This window comes from Armigeres subalbatus, unplaced genomic scaffold, assembly GCF_024139115.2.
Source record: "Armigeres subalbatus isolate Guangzhou_Male unplaced genomic scaffold, GZ_Asu_2 Contig112, whole genome shotgun sequence".
Taxonomy (NCBI): Eukaryota; Metazoa; Arthropoda; class Insecta; order Diptera; family Culicidae; genus Armigeres; species Armigeres subalbatus.
The window spans coordinates 67,811-87,755 of record NW_026941869.1 but is presented as its reverse complement, the minus strand read 5'-3'; the positions used below and the strand labels follow the sequence as shown (position 1 = coordinate 87,755).

The 19,945-nt window shown below is 41.6% G+C and overlaps 1 protein-coding gene across 1 annotated transcript; it reads left to right on the top strand.

Moving 5' to 3' along the window:
* The first annotated feature begins 12,265 nt into the window (after positions 1-12,265).
* On the top strand, positions 12,266-16,768 carry LOC134202271 (uncharacterized). The gene is made up of 3 exons (XM_062677305.1): positions 12,266-12,344; positions 15,169-15,833; positions 16,037-16,768. Exons 1-3 carry the CDS (start codon positions 12,266-12,268, stop codon positions 16,766-16,768), a joined length of 1,476 nt encoding a protein of 491 aa, XP_062533289.1.
* The last annotated feature ends 3,177 nt before the right edge of the window (positions 16,769-19,945 follow it).

Genomic DNA, 19,945 nt, shown 5'->3' with positions numbered 1-19,945 from the left:
ATACTAATATGACACCTAATGGACATGAAAGGCATACTTGAAATCTGTCGATTGAGGGGCTTACCGCAGAAATTCGTCCATTGAGACGAACGCTATTAACGTTTAAAATCTTTCAACACAGCGTAACGCGGTCGATTTGAATATTTTGAAATGACACCCGGTATAGTAAAGAGAGACGTAAGTCCTACGTCAAAAGTGTGACATCATTTTGAAACGGCAGGCAGGCTAATGGTTCGACTGCCTCCGTCCCGATAAACAACCTGGCAGGCCTCCGGTAACGCTCAACACCTGTCACCTAGACTGGTGGGTAGTAGGTTCAGATGTAACATTCCTGATCTACGTCGATCCGGCTCTGAACACGGTGCTATAAGGCACCGAAGTCAACCCTTGCATGGACCTCACTGTTTACAAAGGGATCACAACAGGCGACTATCTACAGCAGGTAGAGTTAACGGCCAGGAGGGGACCCTTTAACATGGAAACGAAAACAAAAACAACGAAGGAGCAGGCGGAGCGAATGTTTTCGCAAAAGTAGGAAGTTGCAGCGATCTCCTGTGATGTCGCAGGCAGCAGTAGCGAGTACCAGTAGTACATCCAAGACTGCTGAGAACCAGGCAGGCCAACAGGAGCTAGGATCCGGGAATAGGGTGTCCACCCAAAAATCGGAAAGTGGTGCTATTCAGGAGGAGCTACAACTTGAGAGGACCAACCAGATGGAGGTGCGGAAGCGAGTCAACGAGCTTTATGTCTTTGTGAAGGACAAGCGCAATGTTCACACGAAGAAAAAGGTTTTAGTGACGAGCATCAAATCCGCCGTTAAAGCTGCCAAGCACGAACAGAACGCGCTCAAAAGAAGAGCTGAAGCAGCTGAAAAAACACGGAGAGAGGGAGCGGAGCACACAGCAGACACCAATGAGCATCAAAAATACTCGCACGGAGAAGCGAAGCAGGCACTCGCCAGGAGAGCAGGAAGTCCCGAAGAAGCAGCGGAGCGTGCACGATTGTGCTATAGTACTAAAGAATGGTGTCAAGCACAGTGATTGGCAAACCGTGGAAAGCCAGCGAGAGAAGAGGAAGAAGTAGAAGGTGACTGTGGAAAAGAAGAAATTACAGAAGAAGAAAGAAAAACGTCGATCTCCTCAGGAGAGGGTCAAGGGCGACGCCCTGATCATCGAACGAACGACAGGACGACGTATGCAGCAATCCTAACGAAAGTGAGAGAAAACCCGGATCTCAAGGACTTAGGAAAGAAAGTAGTAAGGACTAGGCGTACCCAGAAGGGGGAGTTGCTGTTCGAGCTGAAGAAAGATCCTATAATCAAAAGCTCGCCCTTCCGGGAGCTCGTTGCCAATTCCTTGGGCAGTGTAGCAAACGTGAGAGTTCTTACACAGGAGGAGCAGTCGAGTGCAGAGACCTAGACGAGATTAAGTCGGAAGACGAACTGAGGGGGCTCTAGTCTCGCAATATATGCTGAATGAGGTGAAGATGTCGATCCGGCTGAGGAAAGCGTACGGTGGTACATAAGTAGCAGCGATACAATTAACAGCAGCTGTTGCCTACAAAATGGTGCAGGTGGGCAAAGGTGAAAGTCGGATGGTCGGTGTGCCCGCTGAGATTCGCCCCACGAGTCACCAAAAAGATGGAGCGATGCTTGAAATGTATGGCGTTTGGACCCCAGGCGCGAAACTGCAAAGGTCCAGATAGATCCGGTCTATGTAGAAAATATGGTGAAGAAGGACACATTGTTGGGGACTGTACAAAGCAACCGAGATGCTTGCTCTGCAAACCGGAGGATGGAAACGACCCCTGCATTCAAGAAGGCGATGGCGGGCCGGATTAATGGAGATCATCCAGTTTGTAGCTGGCACTGGAGATCTTATTAATATGTGCGGCTTAAGCGCCACTCCAATAAAGGAGACCGCACACCCAGTTTGTTTGCCCGGATGAGACTCAATCAAGGCGAGTCCAAGTATAATCTTCAAAGAAGAAAGAGATCGATCCAGTGCGACTACTTTTCCAAAATGGGACAAGTAGAAACCCCTATTGACGCATCAGCATAACTCTCGCAACATCAATCAAATCTCAAAAATTCACGGTAAGAGGTCACGCATACTTATGACGACGCAACAAGACGTCATTTCATCATCATCAGGAGTTTACACTATCCTCCACCAGAGTCGCGATGGTAGCTGAAGGGTCGCGCAACATAAATTCAAACTCAAGACAAAATAATCAAACTAAAACGATTCCGAAGCAACGTAGAAACACTCAAACTGTATTTAATAAATAGGATAGTATAATCACATCATTGGGGGTTTAACAATAAAGGGTTATTCAACATTTTAACGATAAGTTTTATTTATTCAAGCATGCTTGTATCTTGCCTTGTATCTCTTTAACCTATCCTATTCTATCTGTGTGCGTTTCAACTACTCTATCTGTGCTTTTGTGCTTGTTTTTTTTTTCATTCCCTCATTCCCAGCGATGTGACGATGATGCAGCAACGAAACGGCAAATGCTGTTGCACCCGGGTGTCTACATTGAATGGGTTGGGTGGGCGGCCATAAATTACGATACGTGCGCACGATTTGTATCTCGCCGACACCCAACCTCAATTCATCCAAACGTTTGAATGTTCAGCGATTCACGCTCTTCAACCTACGGTTGGCACAAAAAACTTCTCCGTGGCGTCCTCAGCGGACGCCACACTTCAAGCAAAGAACAATTGGGCCGGACTCACCAGATGGTTACTGCTTCTGTATCCTGCGCTGCTGTTACCGCCGCTGGCGGTTGACGATTGAGGCTCGCCACGTGGGTCAACGAATGGCGGTTGGTGACTTCCACGTGTCGATGAATGGCGGCTTGGTCGATGGTGGCAATGGACAAACACAACTCCCCGCTGAAGCGATGTAGAGACGGATCGCTTCCCACCGGACAAGATGACGGGTGCCGGGGTCTTTCGTCCTGGGGACTCCGCTGACCTGGCGCTGGGAAGAGATATATAGCCGTCGGCTATTCAGAACAATTACAACACTGCACAGATTTCACGATAGCACAATTCACATTACCTGGCCTAGATTGATTAAGTGCACACAAATCTAGCCTACGACGCACACTATATTTTTGCACAACTATCGAAACTATACGAGGAGGAATTATTAAAATACAAATATCAAGTTCAACCACGTTGCTTTAAACTTACAAAATGAATTACGATTACACGAACAAAGCAAGACCCTTCCACTGTTATCTGCGGTTCGGACGAAAGTGAGCGAAACCGTGATCCTCAGATTAAGGAACGTGACCTCGCCGAATTCAATTCGGATTTCCGCGAACCTTTCGACCGATTGGACAATTGCGAGATATTAATTTGACCGCTGGCTCTTCGTGCAATTTCGGGTGCAGCCACGACTCTCTCTTCCCCTATCTTCCCTGAGACTTCCTTGGACCCGACCTTGATCTCGCGAAATCGAGCGCCGCAGAAATCGCGACCTGTCGTTTTATGGGTAATCGATCAGTGTCGTTATGCTTTACTGGCCTACCATTTGGCGTATGTGAATTTAATTTGTGTATGGAGCGTGCTAGGATCTAAATTAAATATTGTGTTGCCGATTATGTATTTAGCCTATTGCAGATTGTAGCAAATGCTACAAGTTGAATCTCAATCATTGCGACACCGCACAGCAACTGTTGGGACAGTCGACAACAGAAGCAATGTGCGACGTGGCAATTATTGCTGAGCCGTACCGGATCCCTTCTGACAACGGCAACTGGGTGGCGGATGCTACGGGGATTGCGGCTATTCAAGTTTTGGGCAGATTCCCTATCCAAGAGGTGGTAGACAGCTCTAACGAAGGTTTTGTTTTCGCCAAAATCAACGGGATCTTTGTGTGTAGCTGCTACGCACCCCCACGGTGGACTTTAGAGCAGTATAACCGGATGCTGGCTGCACTCACGGAGAAGCTGATCGGCCTTAAACCCGCAATCATCAGAGGCGACGTCAATTCTTGGGCAGTGGATTGGGGAAGCAGGCTGACCAACGCCAGAGGTTACAGTTTGCTGGAGGCGCTTGCAAAGCTGGAAGTATAAAAGGAACCGTTAGTACATTTCGCAGAGACAGCAGGGAAACCATCATTGACGTGACGTTTTGCAGCCCGTCGCTGGTGAGAAACATGAACTGGAGAGTTTGTGAGAACTACACTCATAGTGATCACCAAGCTATCCGGTATAGTGTTGGAACGCGGCTACCGACGACGCGGAGAAGGATAAGGGCTTCCGGGCGAAGATGGAAGACGAAGGACTTTGACAAGGAGCTTTTCATCGAAGCACTTCGAAATGACAGCGGCGCAACAAATCTGGAAGCAGATGAACTGACGGAAACGTTAGCAAGGGCTTGCAATACGTCAATACCAAGGAAACTGGAGCCATTGGACAGTCGATGCCCGAATTACTGGTGGAACGAATCTCTTGCCAATCTACGTGCTGCCTGTCTCAGAGCCAGGAGAAGTTTTCAGAGGGCAAGGTCTGAAACGGTAAGAGAAGATCGTAAGATAGTTTTTCGGGAAGCAAGAGCGGCTTTCAAACGGGAGATCAAAGTCAGCAAGTCCAACTGCTTCAAGCAGTTGTGCCAAGAAGCTGATGCTGATCCTTAGGGCAATGCTTATCGGGTGGAAATAACGAAAATCATGGGTCCAGCGACGCCAGCGGAGATGTGTCCTGACAAGCTGAAGATCATCGTGGACGGTCTTTTCCCGCAGCATGATTCTACGATGCGGCCGCCTGCACCGTACGAAGATTAAGACCGAGTAATCATTGCAGGTATGCAAGTCTCCTACGACGAGCTGTCATCAGAGGCGAAAGGTCTGAAGAAGAAGAAAGCTCCGGGTCCGGAAGGAATTCCAAACGTGGCTTTAAAAACTGCGATACTGGCGTTTCCAGATTTGTTCTGCAGAAATGCCTAGCAGATGGCTACTTTCCGAATAAGTGGAAGATTCAGAAACTGGTGTTGCTGCCGAAACCAGGAAAACAGTTGGGCAGTCCAGCGTCGTTTAGGCCCATATGCCTGCTGGAAACACTGCGGAAGCTCCTGGAAAGGATTATCGCTTAATAGGCTGGCGCATTTCACGGATGGCGAGATCGGCTTGTCGGAGAAGCAGTTCGTATTCTGAAAAGGCAGATCGACGGTGGATGCAATTAGGGCGGTCGTTGAAGTTGCAGAGAAAGGACCCAAGAAAAAGAGGTGCGGCAATCGGTTCTGCGCCGTAGTAACAATTGACGTCAAAAACGTATTTAACAGTGCCAGCTGGGAGGCCATCGCCGTAGCGCTGCATAGAATGCGGGTTCCTGGGTACTTGTGTAGAATCCTTAAGAGCTACTTCGAAAACCGGATTCTGGTCTGCGATACGAACTCGCGGCAGAAGTCGATTAATTAGCTGAACCCCGGCCAGGTACCTCCAAAACCGGGGAGGAATGGCCTGGAAAGGTCCGTCTACCCAGGAAAGACGGTGGTAAGGGGTTACGGCAGGCACCAGACCTCGGCCTCGGCTTCCCTCTGCACGACTGGTATCAAGAATGATGATGCCGCGTGCACCCCAAATTGACCTTTCTGCGATAGGGCCAACTCGCCATCACACAGAGGAACTTGCCGACGCGAGGCCTTCGCCTGTCCCAGCCTTGACGAGGACCCCTTTCCGTCCTCGGGCTCGGAACCCGCCCGGTTGACCGACGCCGCGAAAGCGACGATACCATGTTGTTCTTCGCGCGGCCACTTGTTCGATAAAAGGATCGAGTTCGACCACAGAGCATGACCACCGGTATGACGCATGAAGCCGACTCCGATCCCTTGGACCACCTCTTATTTGCGCCTGAACAAGCCATCCTTGAGGCACGCGCCACCTTCTGTGCAGCTCCGAGACGATTTGGACGATAGCCGATAAAACGGCGTTCCAGCCAACTTCATCTTTACACATCCTCCGAACTAGGTTGTCCGGGGTAGTGTCCAGACCACATGTGGCAAGCATGTGGTCACGCATTGCGCGAAAACTTGAGCACACGAACAACACGTGTTCCGCCGTTTCCTCTAAACCTGCGCACACCAAACACTCGGGCGAGGCCGAGCAAGCCAGCTGCGTTACCTGCACTGTGATTTTGCAGCACGCTTAAACGCCGGGCACATCGAACCCCCCATGGGGTGCTTGCTGTTCACAGCTTTGCTGCAACAAATCAAACAATTGGGAGGGTTCGTGCAGCATTGTGCCTTATGTCCCTCCAATCCGCAGCGTCAGCAGAGATTGCTTCTGTCAGGGCCTTTGCAGTCCCATTGCTTGTGCCCCGGTTCCAGGCACTTGAAGCAAACTTCGGGTTGCTCGTATATGTGCACAGGGCACACCGACCATCCCACCTTGACGCTCCCTAACTTGACAACCTTGGAGGCATCCGCTGCAGATAGCCGAACCAATGCTACCTGCGTCCCTGCCGGACCTTTCCGTAGCAGAACGGCTGCGGTGGGCGTCTCCACTTCACACTGTCGCCGCAGTGCCGTGACGAGCTCTTCGACTTCGGTGATCTCGTCCAGGTCTTTAACCCTTAGATTCACCTCCGTAGTGAGTGCCCGTCTCGTCTAGTGCCCGTCTCGTATCGCCTAGGACTTCCTCCGCCAACTTCTTGTAGGCTGCGCCCTTTTGCGAGACGCCCCGCTTCAGCTCGAGGATCATCTCGCCCATCCGGGTACGTCTTACGGGTAGTTTTATCCAAGATTGCACTGTCTGCATTCCGAGATCAGTGTTTGTCTTGAGTTCAGTGTTAGAAAATGGTAACAAAGAGTAAGTACAAGTAAGCGAAGAGTTGCGTAGAATGTTGTTTATGATTTGGTTGGAGATTCGTTTGTTGTGAATTTTATTTGAAATTTTAAATTGCAGGTTAGTTTTGGAAGCACGATTTGAATACTTTCTATGGAGATCGGTTTGAAACTAGGGTAACCAGCGGTAATGTTGGCCCTGGATGTATCATTGGCTCGTCACGCAAATTAAAAGCTAAGATAGATGCCCGAAGCACCGTTGCGCGAGCATGTCATGAGCGTGGGAAAATTGAAATCGTGCCTACTTGCATGCAAGGTGCTCGCGCAAATCTTAAAATTTTGCTGCAGCAAGGTGCAAAGACGAATAATACTGAGTTAAAAGAAAATCTGACGCATATATTAAACAGAAAATCGTTGCAGCAGTAAAAAAAAATGTTGTAGTATAATAAAACTGAAATAAACCATCTTTGTATTTATGGTATTCGTACACCTGAATCTGATCTGGATATAAATTGAAAGAATCGTCACAAACAAAGATGATGAACCACCTTGTGGTGAAAATGTATTTTTCAACAACGCTATAAGGTATGATGTGACAATGAAAATCCTTTTTCGTTCTTCATAAGAACGGCTTAATTCGATTAAATAAAACTTACTAATATATGGAAATTAAAAAAAAAAACATTTGCAAATAATCAATAGTTAGAGTGTTTTAGGCACATCAGTCACCCCGTGGCCTCATCAAAGGAAGCACTAAGAAGGTCTCAGGTGGTTTAGTTTACCTGGGTAGACCTAAGGGGCTGAGAAATAGTCGCATAATTGACACAGTACTGGTATATGGAGATAGGACAACTATTGCAAATAAACATATTAGGTACTTTTTCCTAACCGCGCACTTCATCGATTGGAAACATCTCTTTATTTGTGCTTTTATCCATCGCTAGATTTACATGTCTTTCGCTGGTATCAAGTCTCAGAATGAACTTCGTTGACATCAAGAAGGCGGCATTCTGTCTCTGTTCGCAGATGACACCTCCATCGTCTACAACGGTAGAGTGATCAGAGCGCTGGTGGCAAAACTCCAACGAGGCCTGGATGCCCTGACAGAGTACCTCACCAGCTGGAAGATCTGTATCAACGCGGCGAAGACCCAGGTCATAATTTTCCCCCACTCCAAATCCCTAAACTTGTTCCGCCTGGGGACTGTAAACCATCCTCAATGGCACGACTGTGGAATGGGCCAATGAGGCCGACTACCTTGGCTTGACCCTCGACAGCAGAAAGCTTATTTTCAGGCAACAGGTTGACAAAACGGTGACAAAGTGTAACGTCTTGTTGAAACTACTGTACCCTTTGATCAACCGCCGGTCGTCATTGTCCCTGAAAAATAAGCTTGCTGTCTACAAGCAAATCATCCTCCCTGTGATCGAATACGGCATGCCGGTATGGGAGAGCTGCGCTAAAACCCACCATCTCAAACTTCAACGGGTCCAAAACAAATTCCTGAGGATGATCCTCAACACCCCTCCCAGGACAAGAACATCCGAGGTCCACCGTCTGGCCGGAATAAAAACCGTACATGAACGCTTTGGTGAGTGTAAAGAAAAGTTTAGGGTCCGTTGCTTGCACTCGGACCAAGAAGCGCTTAGGGCGCTAGTTCCAATCTAGGTTATCAAATTTTTATTTTAAATATTAGTGTACATAGTAGTTAGGTTATCAAATTTTAAAAAACATACTAGCGCCTCCTGAAGGCCGTCATGATACATTATATTTAAAAAATTATTAACAACATAATAATAATAATAATAATTTAAATCGAAGTTGGAGGGCCAAGCCGGCCGATCACTGTACATGTTAAAAAAAAACTCAAAGGTGCAGCCCAATCGGGTTGTACGCAAAGGTGACGTTGAACTACGTAGCTGTAATGTAATATACAGGTTTTCGACTTTTCTGTTCGATGAGACCAAAGCAAGCGTGTTTCAAGCCCAGGGTGAATCTGTTTTCGCTGTTTATCCTGCTCTCCTGAGATTGAGTGAGATTTTAGACTAACATTTAAAAAGGATGATATAAATATTTTTTTCAAATAAACGAGGATGAATAACACTCTCAAGCGATCACATATCCAAATTATCAATTAATAAAAACTCGCTAGAGAGTAAGAATCGTTCGATAATTGTATCTTGATTCGAAGCATTATTGGTGAATGCTACTTTTGAACTTTTTTCCCTACATAACACCAAAACACAATGCCAAACATTCGATTGAGCTTCATTGTTTACATTAAATTGGTATTAGATTAGTTTGGTTTACATTAAAATAATAATTTTGTGTTGCAAGATTTGAAAAGTTATCGCCGATAACAACTCGCCTACTTTTCACACCTGCGAAGTTATCAAATGAGAATTCCAAAAATCTGGCTGATAGTGTACCGCTGCTTGACAATTTGAGAGTTTATTGATAATAATTATCATTCCTTCCCGTGAGGAGTCGGACTTTGCATTTCTTCCAGCAGACACCAAGAGCCGAAGAAAGATTACCAGAACGCATTTACTGCAGCAGCGAAAAAGATTCCGAGCCTCTCTACTGGCATCAATAGACGTAAGCGAGCAGCTGTCGTCAAACGCCCCCATGCTTTACAGAGAAAACGCGCGTGTAAGTTAGCAGAAACGAGTTAAAAGTCCTGTAAGTTGCATTAATTTGACGTCTATGCCGGCTTGGTTCCCAGTTAGCCTTGAGAACAAAGGCGCAGAATCCGGAGATGGCGAGATCAATTCTCGATCCGATCTAGGATGTTTCGGGTGGGAAACATTCTCACACCCTGGGCATAGTGTATCCATTGTATTTACCACACAAGATACATACTAATGCAATGGCGGGCAAGGAAAGCTTTTAATCAATAACTAAAGAAATACTAATAGATTACTAAGTTGAAAAGCAGGCCAAGTTCCAGTTGGAATGTAGTGCTATGGAAGAAGAAGCTTGCAATGCACTTATGAGATTGACTGATTCACCGAAACCAATTCCTAAACTGTTAGCAAGTTTCAGTACTAAATATTATCATACGTATATATTGTAATACACTGGAGTCATTTTTTATGCGGATGATATGGGCCACGTGAATTAAAACAAAGTTAAACCCAGCGTAAATTCCAAAGTATGACTGAATAAATCGCAGAAATCCCGAAATTCGAGTGAAAAAAAATCGCATAAAAAGCGATTCGTGTAAAAAACAACCGCGTAAAAAACGACTTCAGTGTACATCGGGAATGAAGCGTTGACTCTTCCTTGATCGAATGGTCCAAGAAAATTGAAAATCCATCGAGAAATGGCTGAGATATTAACGATCAAAGTCTATCATATTTTCGTGACGTTTTTCGATTTTTTGCAATTTTAAAGTGTACCCCAATATAGAAAAGACAGACGTAGTTCTACGTCAAAATGTAGAACAAAAAATGTTTAAATAAAGAAGAATTTTACTACTACTACTCGTTGACGTCATCTCGTCACAATGCCGAATATGATCTATTGTCAAAAGTGCGGCGATCCAAATTTTTACGGCCCCCCAGTCCAAAACGAATGGAAGAAGAGGCGGGCAGGTGGTCGACCTGCGCCGTGAAATTGAAGAGATGAAACAGCTGCAACAGCAGCACCAGCAGGACGAACAGAATCAATTAAATGAAAAAAAAAAATTAGTTGAACTGAGGATTGGAGTCGAGCCCGTAGGTTGCACGATTTTGATGTCTGTGCTTGCGAAGATTCTGTTCAATCAAAGTTAATTGCCTATTTCCGGGGATTAAACCACCCGACTTGGACGTTAATTTACAACAGGCCTGCCCAACCTTTTCAAGCCACGGGCCGATTTTCAGAATGGTCACTTGCTGGCGGGCCAGAAAATATTCGGTACATATTTTTTATACATTTTCAAAATAACCAAAGTAAAATACATTTTTGACGTAAACTACGTCTAAGGGGAAGACTCGGATACAGGGTGTCAAATGAGAATTTCAAAACTGGAGACCGTCACGAAATCATGTAAGAGTTGTAACATTAATAGGTCCTTTATCTTTCAATGGATTTTAATGATTTATATATCAATCGATTCGTAAACTTTCCACCAATTTGCCAGTAGTATTGAAACTATTGATTATCAACTCTAAACTATTGAAAATTTTAGTTCTTTTATGCATCATGCATCCCCCATACAGCGCGTTCCAATCCTTGGTAATTGCCTACTTTTAGGTTATTATCTATTATTGAACTGGGTCAGTGTTGCCACATATAAAGATTTATCTTATTTTTAAAGATTTTTTAATATTTTTTGATAAAGATATCTTTATATGAATATTAAAGATTTTTTGAAGAAATAAGATTTTTTCAAGATTTTTGGGCATTTTGAATTTTAGTGTTCTGCTTTTTCACTTTTGGCCGATGCTACAATTCGATATCTTGGCCGATAAGGCAGCTTTCACTTAGTCAAAATGTCACTGTCAATTTCGGTTCAGTGGCTTTGTATCCAGAAAAATTTATTTATCTTCTCTCTGTCTGACACATGCTTTTATTTTCTATTTCTTTCATTCGTTTACATTGTGACAGTGCCGTGGCTCCGGCTCGCGCTCGGCGCTTTTGAGTTTGACTACTGCTGCCTAACGGTTGTTGATCTTCGCGTCAGTCCGGTATCATCTAAGCGCTTGTGGTTTGTCGTCTTATGTGAAAACTCGAAATATTTTGGAAGAACCGGTGAAAAATCTTATATTTCGATCGAAATCGCAGTGCACGTTCGCTAGGCGAATAGTTATAGTTATTCCATTCCTTTTCCCGTCCATTGCGCCGTCAAAATCGTAAGTGAAAAGAATTTTAATGGTTTTAATTGAAAATTACTATAAAGTTGGTTTTGAAAAAAGCCTTTACTGGAAAATTAAGAATGGAGAGAAGAATTCTGAGAAAGAGGTGCGAAAGAAAAATAAACCGTAGTTGAAGATTGTGAGGTTATATAATCTATAGACCGCGCATAAATATGAGGCGTCGTTACAATTTGTCCAGCAGCGTCTACCTAAATGTTAACGACGTGATTGTGGGATTTTTTTTTCATTAGTTGAGAAAATGAATCTAAAAGTGAATGGATATGAATTTTGTGTCGTATTTTTTTTTAACTTTTATTTGAAAAAACTATTGTTTGCTACTTTTTTCAGGTATAAATATTAAGAAACAAATTAATAATGATTCGATTTAAAGCTACTATAACTTCTGCTGTTATGTGATAAACTTTCTTCTGAAAATCAAATATTCCACCAAGTTGTGAACTTTTCAATAAAAATTCAATCAAAAAAATGAAAAAGGTAACAAATAACACGATGTGATACATTTCTGGTTTATGCTTTATTAGTTAGAACCATTTGTGCGATAACTCGAAAGAAAGAAAAGAAGTGTACGCCAACCAAAACGTAAGCAAAGTGAAACAAATTCGAAAGAATGTCTAAGAAAAACACGATGGAAAAATATTTCTCCAAGTTGCCGAGCTCTTTCGCAACCCAATTATCTTCGAATCCAGGTAAGTAAAACTAGTTACTTCACATCTCACGACCGGATTCAATCCACAGGGAAGTTTAAATATGACGTCTATAATTGTTGGTATTTTTTAATCAAAATCAGCGGAAGTAAAAGTTGTTTATTATTTTTGGTGCTTATTATCAACAAAATGATAAAAAATGTCCAATCCGCATTCATTATGACAAGATTGTAGAGACGAGTTAGTTTCATGGATGTAATAGAATGTCGATTTCTGAAAGACATTCTGTTTTCCATGTAAATACACTTGGGGGCTGTTCACAAACCACGTAGACCGAAATTTCACATCTTCAAAACCCCCTCCACCCTAGTAAACTTTCGTAGACTTTTCCGAAACCCCTCCCCCTTGAAGTCTACGTAGACTTTTCCAAAATTTACAAAATATCATATGTGATTGGAAAACAGTATTCAAATCCATTTCAGTATGTAAACATTGCAATAAAATTCGAATTTCAAACATAACAAAATCAAACTGAACAAAATTCAACAAAATAAAACTCAATTTAAAACGAAATCAAATTTAATCCTCTGTCCACAGCTCCTGAAACCAAACCTCAAAGCCAATTAACTAAATGAATTTGATTCCCCCTAGAGGTGTGCGCGACCACCGACAACACTTTTACATCTGCGCGCTATTTTATAAAATCTGTCACGCATCTGACCTATAATTCTTCACGCGGACAACGGACATTCCAAAATATTTCCCGTGGAATTAAAGAATGGTTTCTCTTTTCCTAAGGTTTTCTCTTTTCCTAAGGAAATTTTAAAAAACCCTATGGACATTCCAAAGAATTTTGCGAATATTTTTTTGTGGAAATTATGGAAAACTTTCAGTTGAAATTGAGATGAGTTTCTCGTAAAAATTTCGAATAAATCTCCATGAAAAACAAATACTTTCTTACAAAAATTGAATATATAATTTTTTTGCGAACTCAAAGAGATTTTGGTGAGAAATTCAAATAATTCCTCGTGGAAATTTTCAACAATTTCTTCAATCCGAAGATTTCGCTTCGGTAATTCCAAAGAATTTGCATTAGAACTCTAGAAGAAACTGCCGAGAAGTTTACGAAGAATTTCCCATGGACGTTTCGAAGATCGCTCATATGTCCAAAGAATTCCTCGCGAAAATTCCGAAGAATTTCTGAAATTAGGAAAAAAAACTGTTTCCGGAGACTTCCCAGAGAATTTTCAGTGGGAATTCTGAAGTTTCAAGTTCCAAATAATGTTTTTTTTTGAAATTCCAAAGACTTTTTCTTGGATATTCCAAAATGCTTCCTTTGTAAATTCGAAAGAATTTTGCGTTGAAGTACGACATAATTTCCCTCGAAAATTGTAAAGAATCACTTGTAGTTTCCAAAGAAGTTCCTGCCGAAAATGAAAAGATATTCTAGAAGAATCTGCAATAAAATCCAAGTGGAAGCTTTGAAATTTTTTTAATGTTTTTATAGAATACCGTCAACTGGGGGGAAGATGATCATTGAGGTGAAGATGATCATTTGATGTGTCAGTCAAAAGTGCCAAATTTTTTTATGAAACGGTAGTCAACAATATTCTCCGTTCAAATAATGTTACCGCTAGGTAGAAATCCGAGTTTTTCGATTATAATCATGAAAATGTATTTTGTGGAAGAAAGAGAGAGATAGTCATAAATGACGTTATTTTCGTTTCAAATATTGACTTCGTAGACTTTTTTACGTAGTAAATTCAACATTTATACAAATAACCTAGTGTATTTTGACTACTAGGTCATAATGATTTTAGTAGAGCTGTCTTGATCAACTTCACCCCAAACCAGATCACTCAAAAAAATGTGTGATAAATTAATTTAGGGGGAATGACGGCTTTGGCAGGTTTTGTTCTATTATTGGCAGGGGGGTTTTTTATGACTGACTAGGCTTAAATTTAGCCTAAACATTCTTTGCATATCAAAGAATATTGTGGCCAAATTTCATAAAATTTGGTCGACAAAAACCCCCCTGCCAATAATAGAACAAAACCTGCCAAAGCCGTCTTTCCCCCTATTTTAATAAATGCGAATGCATTTCAAAAAACTAAAGTTGTTGATTATTGCAACGTAAGCAGTACATGTTTTGAAAATATTAGTTTCGATTTAAAATGTAAACACACATTGTTATTACATGTTTTGTCTTAAAAATGATCATCTTCCCCCCAGTTGACGCTACTTTGGAGAATTTTCCTGTTCAACACAGAAGAATTTCCCGGTGAAATCCATGATAGTTTTTAATTTAAGTTAAGCCGTAGTTCAGACTATTACTATAGCGAAGTTCATTAGAGTTTTCTGGAGAAACTCAAGAAATTATTTCGGTAAAGTCATGCAAAAAAACTTAAAAATTCCTTAAAAAATCAAATAAGTGAGCTTTGCACAAAGCTGATGTATAAATTGAAATAAAAAAAACTAAATTAAATGAAAAAGTCTACGTAGACTTTTGGTATACCCCCCGTCCCCCTTCGTAGACTAACGTAGACTTTTTCGAAACCCCTCCCCCCTCTCAAGAGTCTACGTGGTTTATGGACAGCCCCTTGACAAATTTTAATAATATTTAAAATATATTTCGTTTTGAAATAAAAATACATCAGTTCGATCAATCCTATATTCTAGAAGTATTTGAATGATTTAGTTTTGTAATTTTGACATTGTCAAAGAAAGTTTTCTAATCAACCAGAGTCCAGAAGTTCGGATAAGAAGATGATGTTGTGGATTGAGCCGTTTTAAACACACCAATCAATCAAACATTTGCAATATTTGCTAAATCAATCCAACATTTGCAATATTTCATTCTGTATAGATATAGCTAGTGCTCCGAAAGAACAGTGTGATACCGAACCAGTTGAAAAATCCACTCCTAATGCTGAAACAGAACAACAATCATCTAAACCCGGGAAGAAAGTACCAACTCAAAAGTTCAGAAATGAATGGTTGACTATTGACGGCTTCGAATGCTACGAACAGTACGAAAGAGATGTCAACTTTGCATGGTGCAAGCTGTGTCTCGACAAACTGAGTATCATCAAAGGAGGAAAATCAAATCTGGTTTCTCATCTGGAGACCAAACGACACAAGGAAGCAGCAGCAAAAATTGCGGAATCAGCAGCGGTCCCGAAAATAAACAAGTTGGTGACGAACAGCAGCAAAGTTACCGAGGCGGAACTGAAGATCAGTGGATGGGCTGTAGAAAACAACATTTCTTTCGCTGCGGTTGACAAGTTAACAGGCTTACTGAAAACACTCGATCCGGATTCAAAGGTGTTTTCGAAGCTCACACTCGGCAGGACCAAAGCCACAGCTGTAGTGAATGGGGTGATTGCAGAGGTTCAACACGAGGAGCTGGTTGAAATGATGAAGATATCCAAATTCTCTCTGATCGTTGATGAGTCAACCGATATTGGCGCGGTAAAAACACTTGCGATGGTCATCAGGATGGTAGAAGACAATGGCAACGAAGTGTTCAGGGTAAGTTGTGCTGTTATGAACGTTTTTATTAATGAAAATCATATTACAGAACGAATATGGATCTTAACAGAACGGTATTTTTGTTAAGGTAGTTTTAAAGTTAATTCCAAAGCAATAGTTATAATACATATTTGTTCTGTGTTAATAAACATTTCACGCATAACAGACAATCTACTAAATATTTACTTTCTATTGTCTTCTAGGTGAGAGATTATTTCCACAAAGCGGTAGAACTTCATCTAGCCAACAGCCAAACAATTTACAACGCCATCGTCCAACAGCTCCATGAAGATGGAATCGATTATAAGAAACATCTCGTCGGTTTCGGTTCGGATGGTGCATCAGTTATGATGGGGTCGGAGAAGTCTGTCATGCGACTACTGAAAAACGACTGTCCTGCTTTGATTGTAATCAAATGTTCCTGCCATTCTTTGGCTCTCTGTGCAAGTTACGCATGTGAAAAGCTGCCGTCGTATTTGGAGCAGCTGTTGCGCGATATCTATAGCTACTTGTCATGCAGCCCAAAACGTTCCAAGGAGTATGCCATGATTCAAAGCATCCTGGAGGTCAAGCCGCTGAAACAATTGCATCCGTCAGCCACCAGATGGCTATCACTTGAATCAGTAGTAAAAAGGAATATTGATCGTTTTTCGGAGCTAATCATGTTCTTTACATTCCAATCAAACTGCGACAATAATTCAACTGCCCAGCGCATCCTTCATCACCTCAACGATCCTATGACAAAGCCATTACTCCATTTTTTGCAGTATGTCCTACCGCTTGTTAACAAAGTCAATCGTATCTTCCAATCAGAAAACCCTGAGTTTACGAACATGTACAGTGAAATCAAATCACTTTTGCTGATTCTTCTTTCCAACATCTGTGAGGATGACTTTCTTAAAAAATATCAAAGACAGCGGTTTTCCAAACTTTGAACAACATCTTCGCGAGAAGACTAAGATCTACGTAGGGGTAGCGGCAGAGAACCTGGCCGGATCTCTTGATAAACCGCTGAAGGAAACTTTCTATTCAATCGCATGTAATTTTTATGTGGAGCTGGTAAAACAAGTAACTAAACGCTTTAACTTGAATGATCCCGTTCTTAAGACAGCTTCGCTCATCGATCCAAAGAATTTGAAGAACATCACTAGTCTCAGCTCGATTCTGAAAGAGTTTCCAAACTTTTTGAAGAGCGGAGACGAGCAAAAGTTGGAGAACGAGTTTGGGAGCTCAGGGCAGCGATCCTTAGCGAAAAAATTCAGATCGAAGAGCAAGACGATACGATGACAAGCTGGGCGAAATTGCTGGGCAGTAAACGGCGAGATGGCATTACCATTATTAGGAAATTTTATCAAAAAATTTCTTCTCATCCCTCATTCGTCAGCAGCTGTCGAAAGGGTGTTCTCACAGTATAACCTGAATAAAACTAAGGTTAGGAACCGACTGAATACCAGCACAATTGATGCTATTTTACGTTCAAAATGTTACGTTAAAAAGAAAGGAGGAGTTGCCAAGCTAGCTTTAACGGCACAATTCAATTCAAAGTTCAAAAAGTCAATGTATTTACATCACAATTCTGAATGATTTATAACTTGATTTATAACCTTCACTTCCAATAAATGGGATGGTACAAAAATACCTCAAAACTCACTAAGTGTCATAATATACTCAAATTTTGAATACCTGCATGTTTCTGAAAAAATCCAACAGATGTAAAAACATTTTTATGTTGTTAAAAAGTAAGTATTTTTGCTATTAAGTATTCAAGTTTAGAGCTGGAGCCTAGAGCACAAAGCAACAGTTCACCAATCAGCCCGTCGCAATTAAAGCCCCAAACGCAATACAACGGAACGGCGACGGAAACGGAAAATTTGACAGTTAGCCCATATATTTTCTGTCAAATTTTCCGTTTCCGTCGCCGTTCCGTTGTATTGCGTTTGGGGCTTAACCCACGGGAATACTGTCGAATTCGACGGGTGAAATTACGAACGGATGACATGCGCTTAAGCCTTATCAACATCAAGATTTTTTTCAAGATATTTTGCTGACAAATAAAGATAAAAAAGATTTTCACGCCTGAAAATAAAGGTGAGGTTAGAAAAATATGTGGCAACACTGAACTGGGTTGTATAAATGGGGTGGCCCAGCCGCTAGATAGTGGAGTCCCCACTCCCTCATAGAGTGGGAGGTGCCCAGGTACACACTTAGAAAAATTCATGTAAATTTCTGTCTCCTTGGATGCACATAAAAGGAGCAGCATTTTAAACATAAATTTATGACTGGTTTTAAAATTACATGACATGAAGAATCCAAAAAAAACGTTTGCCGTGATGTAAAAATAAGCTATGCTTGTTTTTACATCACGACACGCATATATACGTATTTAATTTGTTGCGTTGAATGGTTGTCATTTTATAAACGAAAAAACGAGTATTTTGAGGAATGTTTTTCCACATCACGAAATTATATTCACTTACCTTACTCCCTATATCTGAATGTGTTGTTTTGCGTTGCATTTGCATTTGAATGGCAGCTAAATAAATCCACAAGCTTCAACAGTTTCAAGGCACAAATTTTCACCATTTTCGGATCACCAATAAAAGTTTCCAAAATGTTGAATTCCTTTATTTAAGATGCTAGCCAGTTAGCCTTCATTTGTATTAAACTCAAAATGTCTTTTGCCTTTCTCGTACAGCAAAGTTGTACCAGAAGGCTATAATTTCACTCAAAAGCCAAATTTTGATAGATGGCTCAGAGACCCATAGTGTTATATACCAATCGACTCAGCTCATGTCTGACTGTGTGTGTGTGTGTGTGTGTGTGTAGCCCAGGAATTTTTATTGTTAAACACGTTTCATATAGAAGGACTTGACCGATTCGAGTGCAACTAGTTTCATTCGACGGAGAAACTTTCCTAGTTGGACACTATTGTTTTTGTTTGCTAATAACTCATTCGATTTGAATAATATTTCTATTTTCTTTTAACAAATACGCCTTGTTTACATGCACACTTTAAGTCATTAATCAACTTAGCCATGACGCAATCCATTACTCTCATAATAATTGCTTAAAAATTACTCAATTATTGAGTAATTTATAAGCAGCGTGATAGAGTTGCATTAAATATTTTAACCGCCAAGATGTAGGCAATTAGCACAGCATTTACAACATTAATTCGAATCCAACATATCGAATCGAGAAAGGCATAATCACCACTTGGGGATAAATTTGGGTTTTTTTACTGCACTGGTCAGCCACGGCATGATTTCCACCAAATGAAGTACACTGTTTTAATCACAAATTTTCGGTAAAAAAGTGTACCTTATTGTCAATTTGCACATTTCGTCGATATCACTTCCATAAAAACATTTCCCTTTTCCAAATCTATCGCACTGTAGTCAATTTTGGAAAAAACAAACCGGGACCGACGCGAGCTACCGAAAACATTCAAAGCTAGACTGGTGATTGATCTATTCCTTCATGTTTGCATTCAACACATCATGTAAACTTACGTCTATCGAGACAAGAAGTTAAATGGTTGGTAGCTCAGAGCATGTCGATAATTGAATCAAAAAATATGCATGAATTAAGACGTAAATTCCAAACATGTTTCCGTTTTACGTCACATGTAAGATTCATTATTTTTTGGTGTGTGGTGTTGCAAAATCATAAAGTTTGATGCGTCGCATGACATAGTTTGGTTCTGATCGATGAGCGGCCACTTCCCCCAGGGCACCCTATCCCTAGTCTAACCAGGCGCTTCTAAAGGGGCCTGAATAAGCACAGGGACTATTTTTGGTCATTTCACATAATGTACTAGGATATATGATTGAAAATTCTATTTTGTAATCATCAAATTGCTGTGAAAAGTTTGATTCTCCATACAAAAATAATCTATTACCCCAACGGAATCCGGAATATCTCCGGAACCATGAAACGGACCGTTTTCAGATTCCGGGAACAAAAACTATACGAATTTCTGGATCGAACGGTACCTTGATCACCCAAATCGGTGGATATTTGACCAAGTTAGAGCAGATTCAAGATAAAAAAGTGGCTGAAAAATCAGGTCGGTACAGTAAAGGTTAAGAAAAATGTTGGGGTTGTATACA

Coding starts and splice junctions, on each gene's coding strand:
- LOC134202271 (XM_062677305.1), top strand. CDS start 12,266: ATGTCTAAGAAAAACACGATGGAAAAATATTTCTCCAAGTTGCCGAGC. Junction 12,345..15,168: donor CCAATTATCTTCGAATCCAG/GTAAGTAAAACT, acceptor CATTCTGTATAG/ATATAGCTAGTGCTCCGAAA. Junction 15,834..16,036: donor ATGGCAACGAAGTGTTCAGG/GTAAGTTGTGCT, acceptor ATTGTCTTCTAG/GTGAGAGATTATTTCCACAA.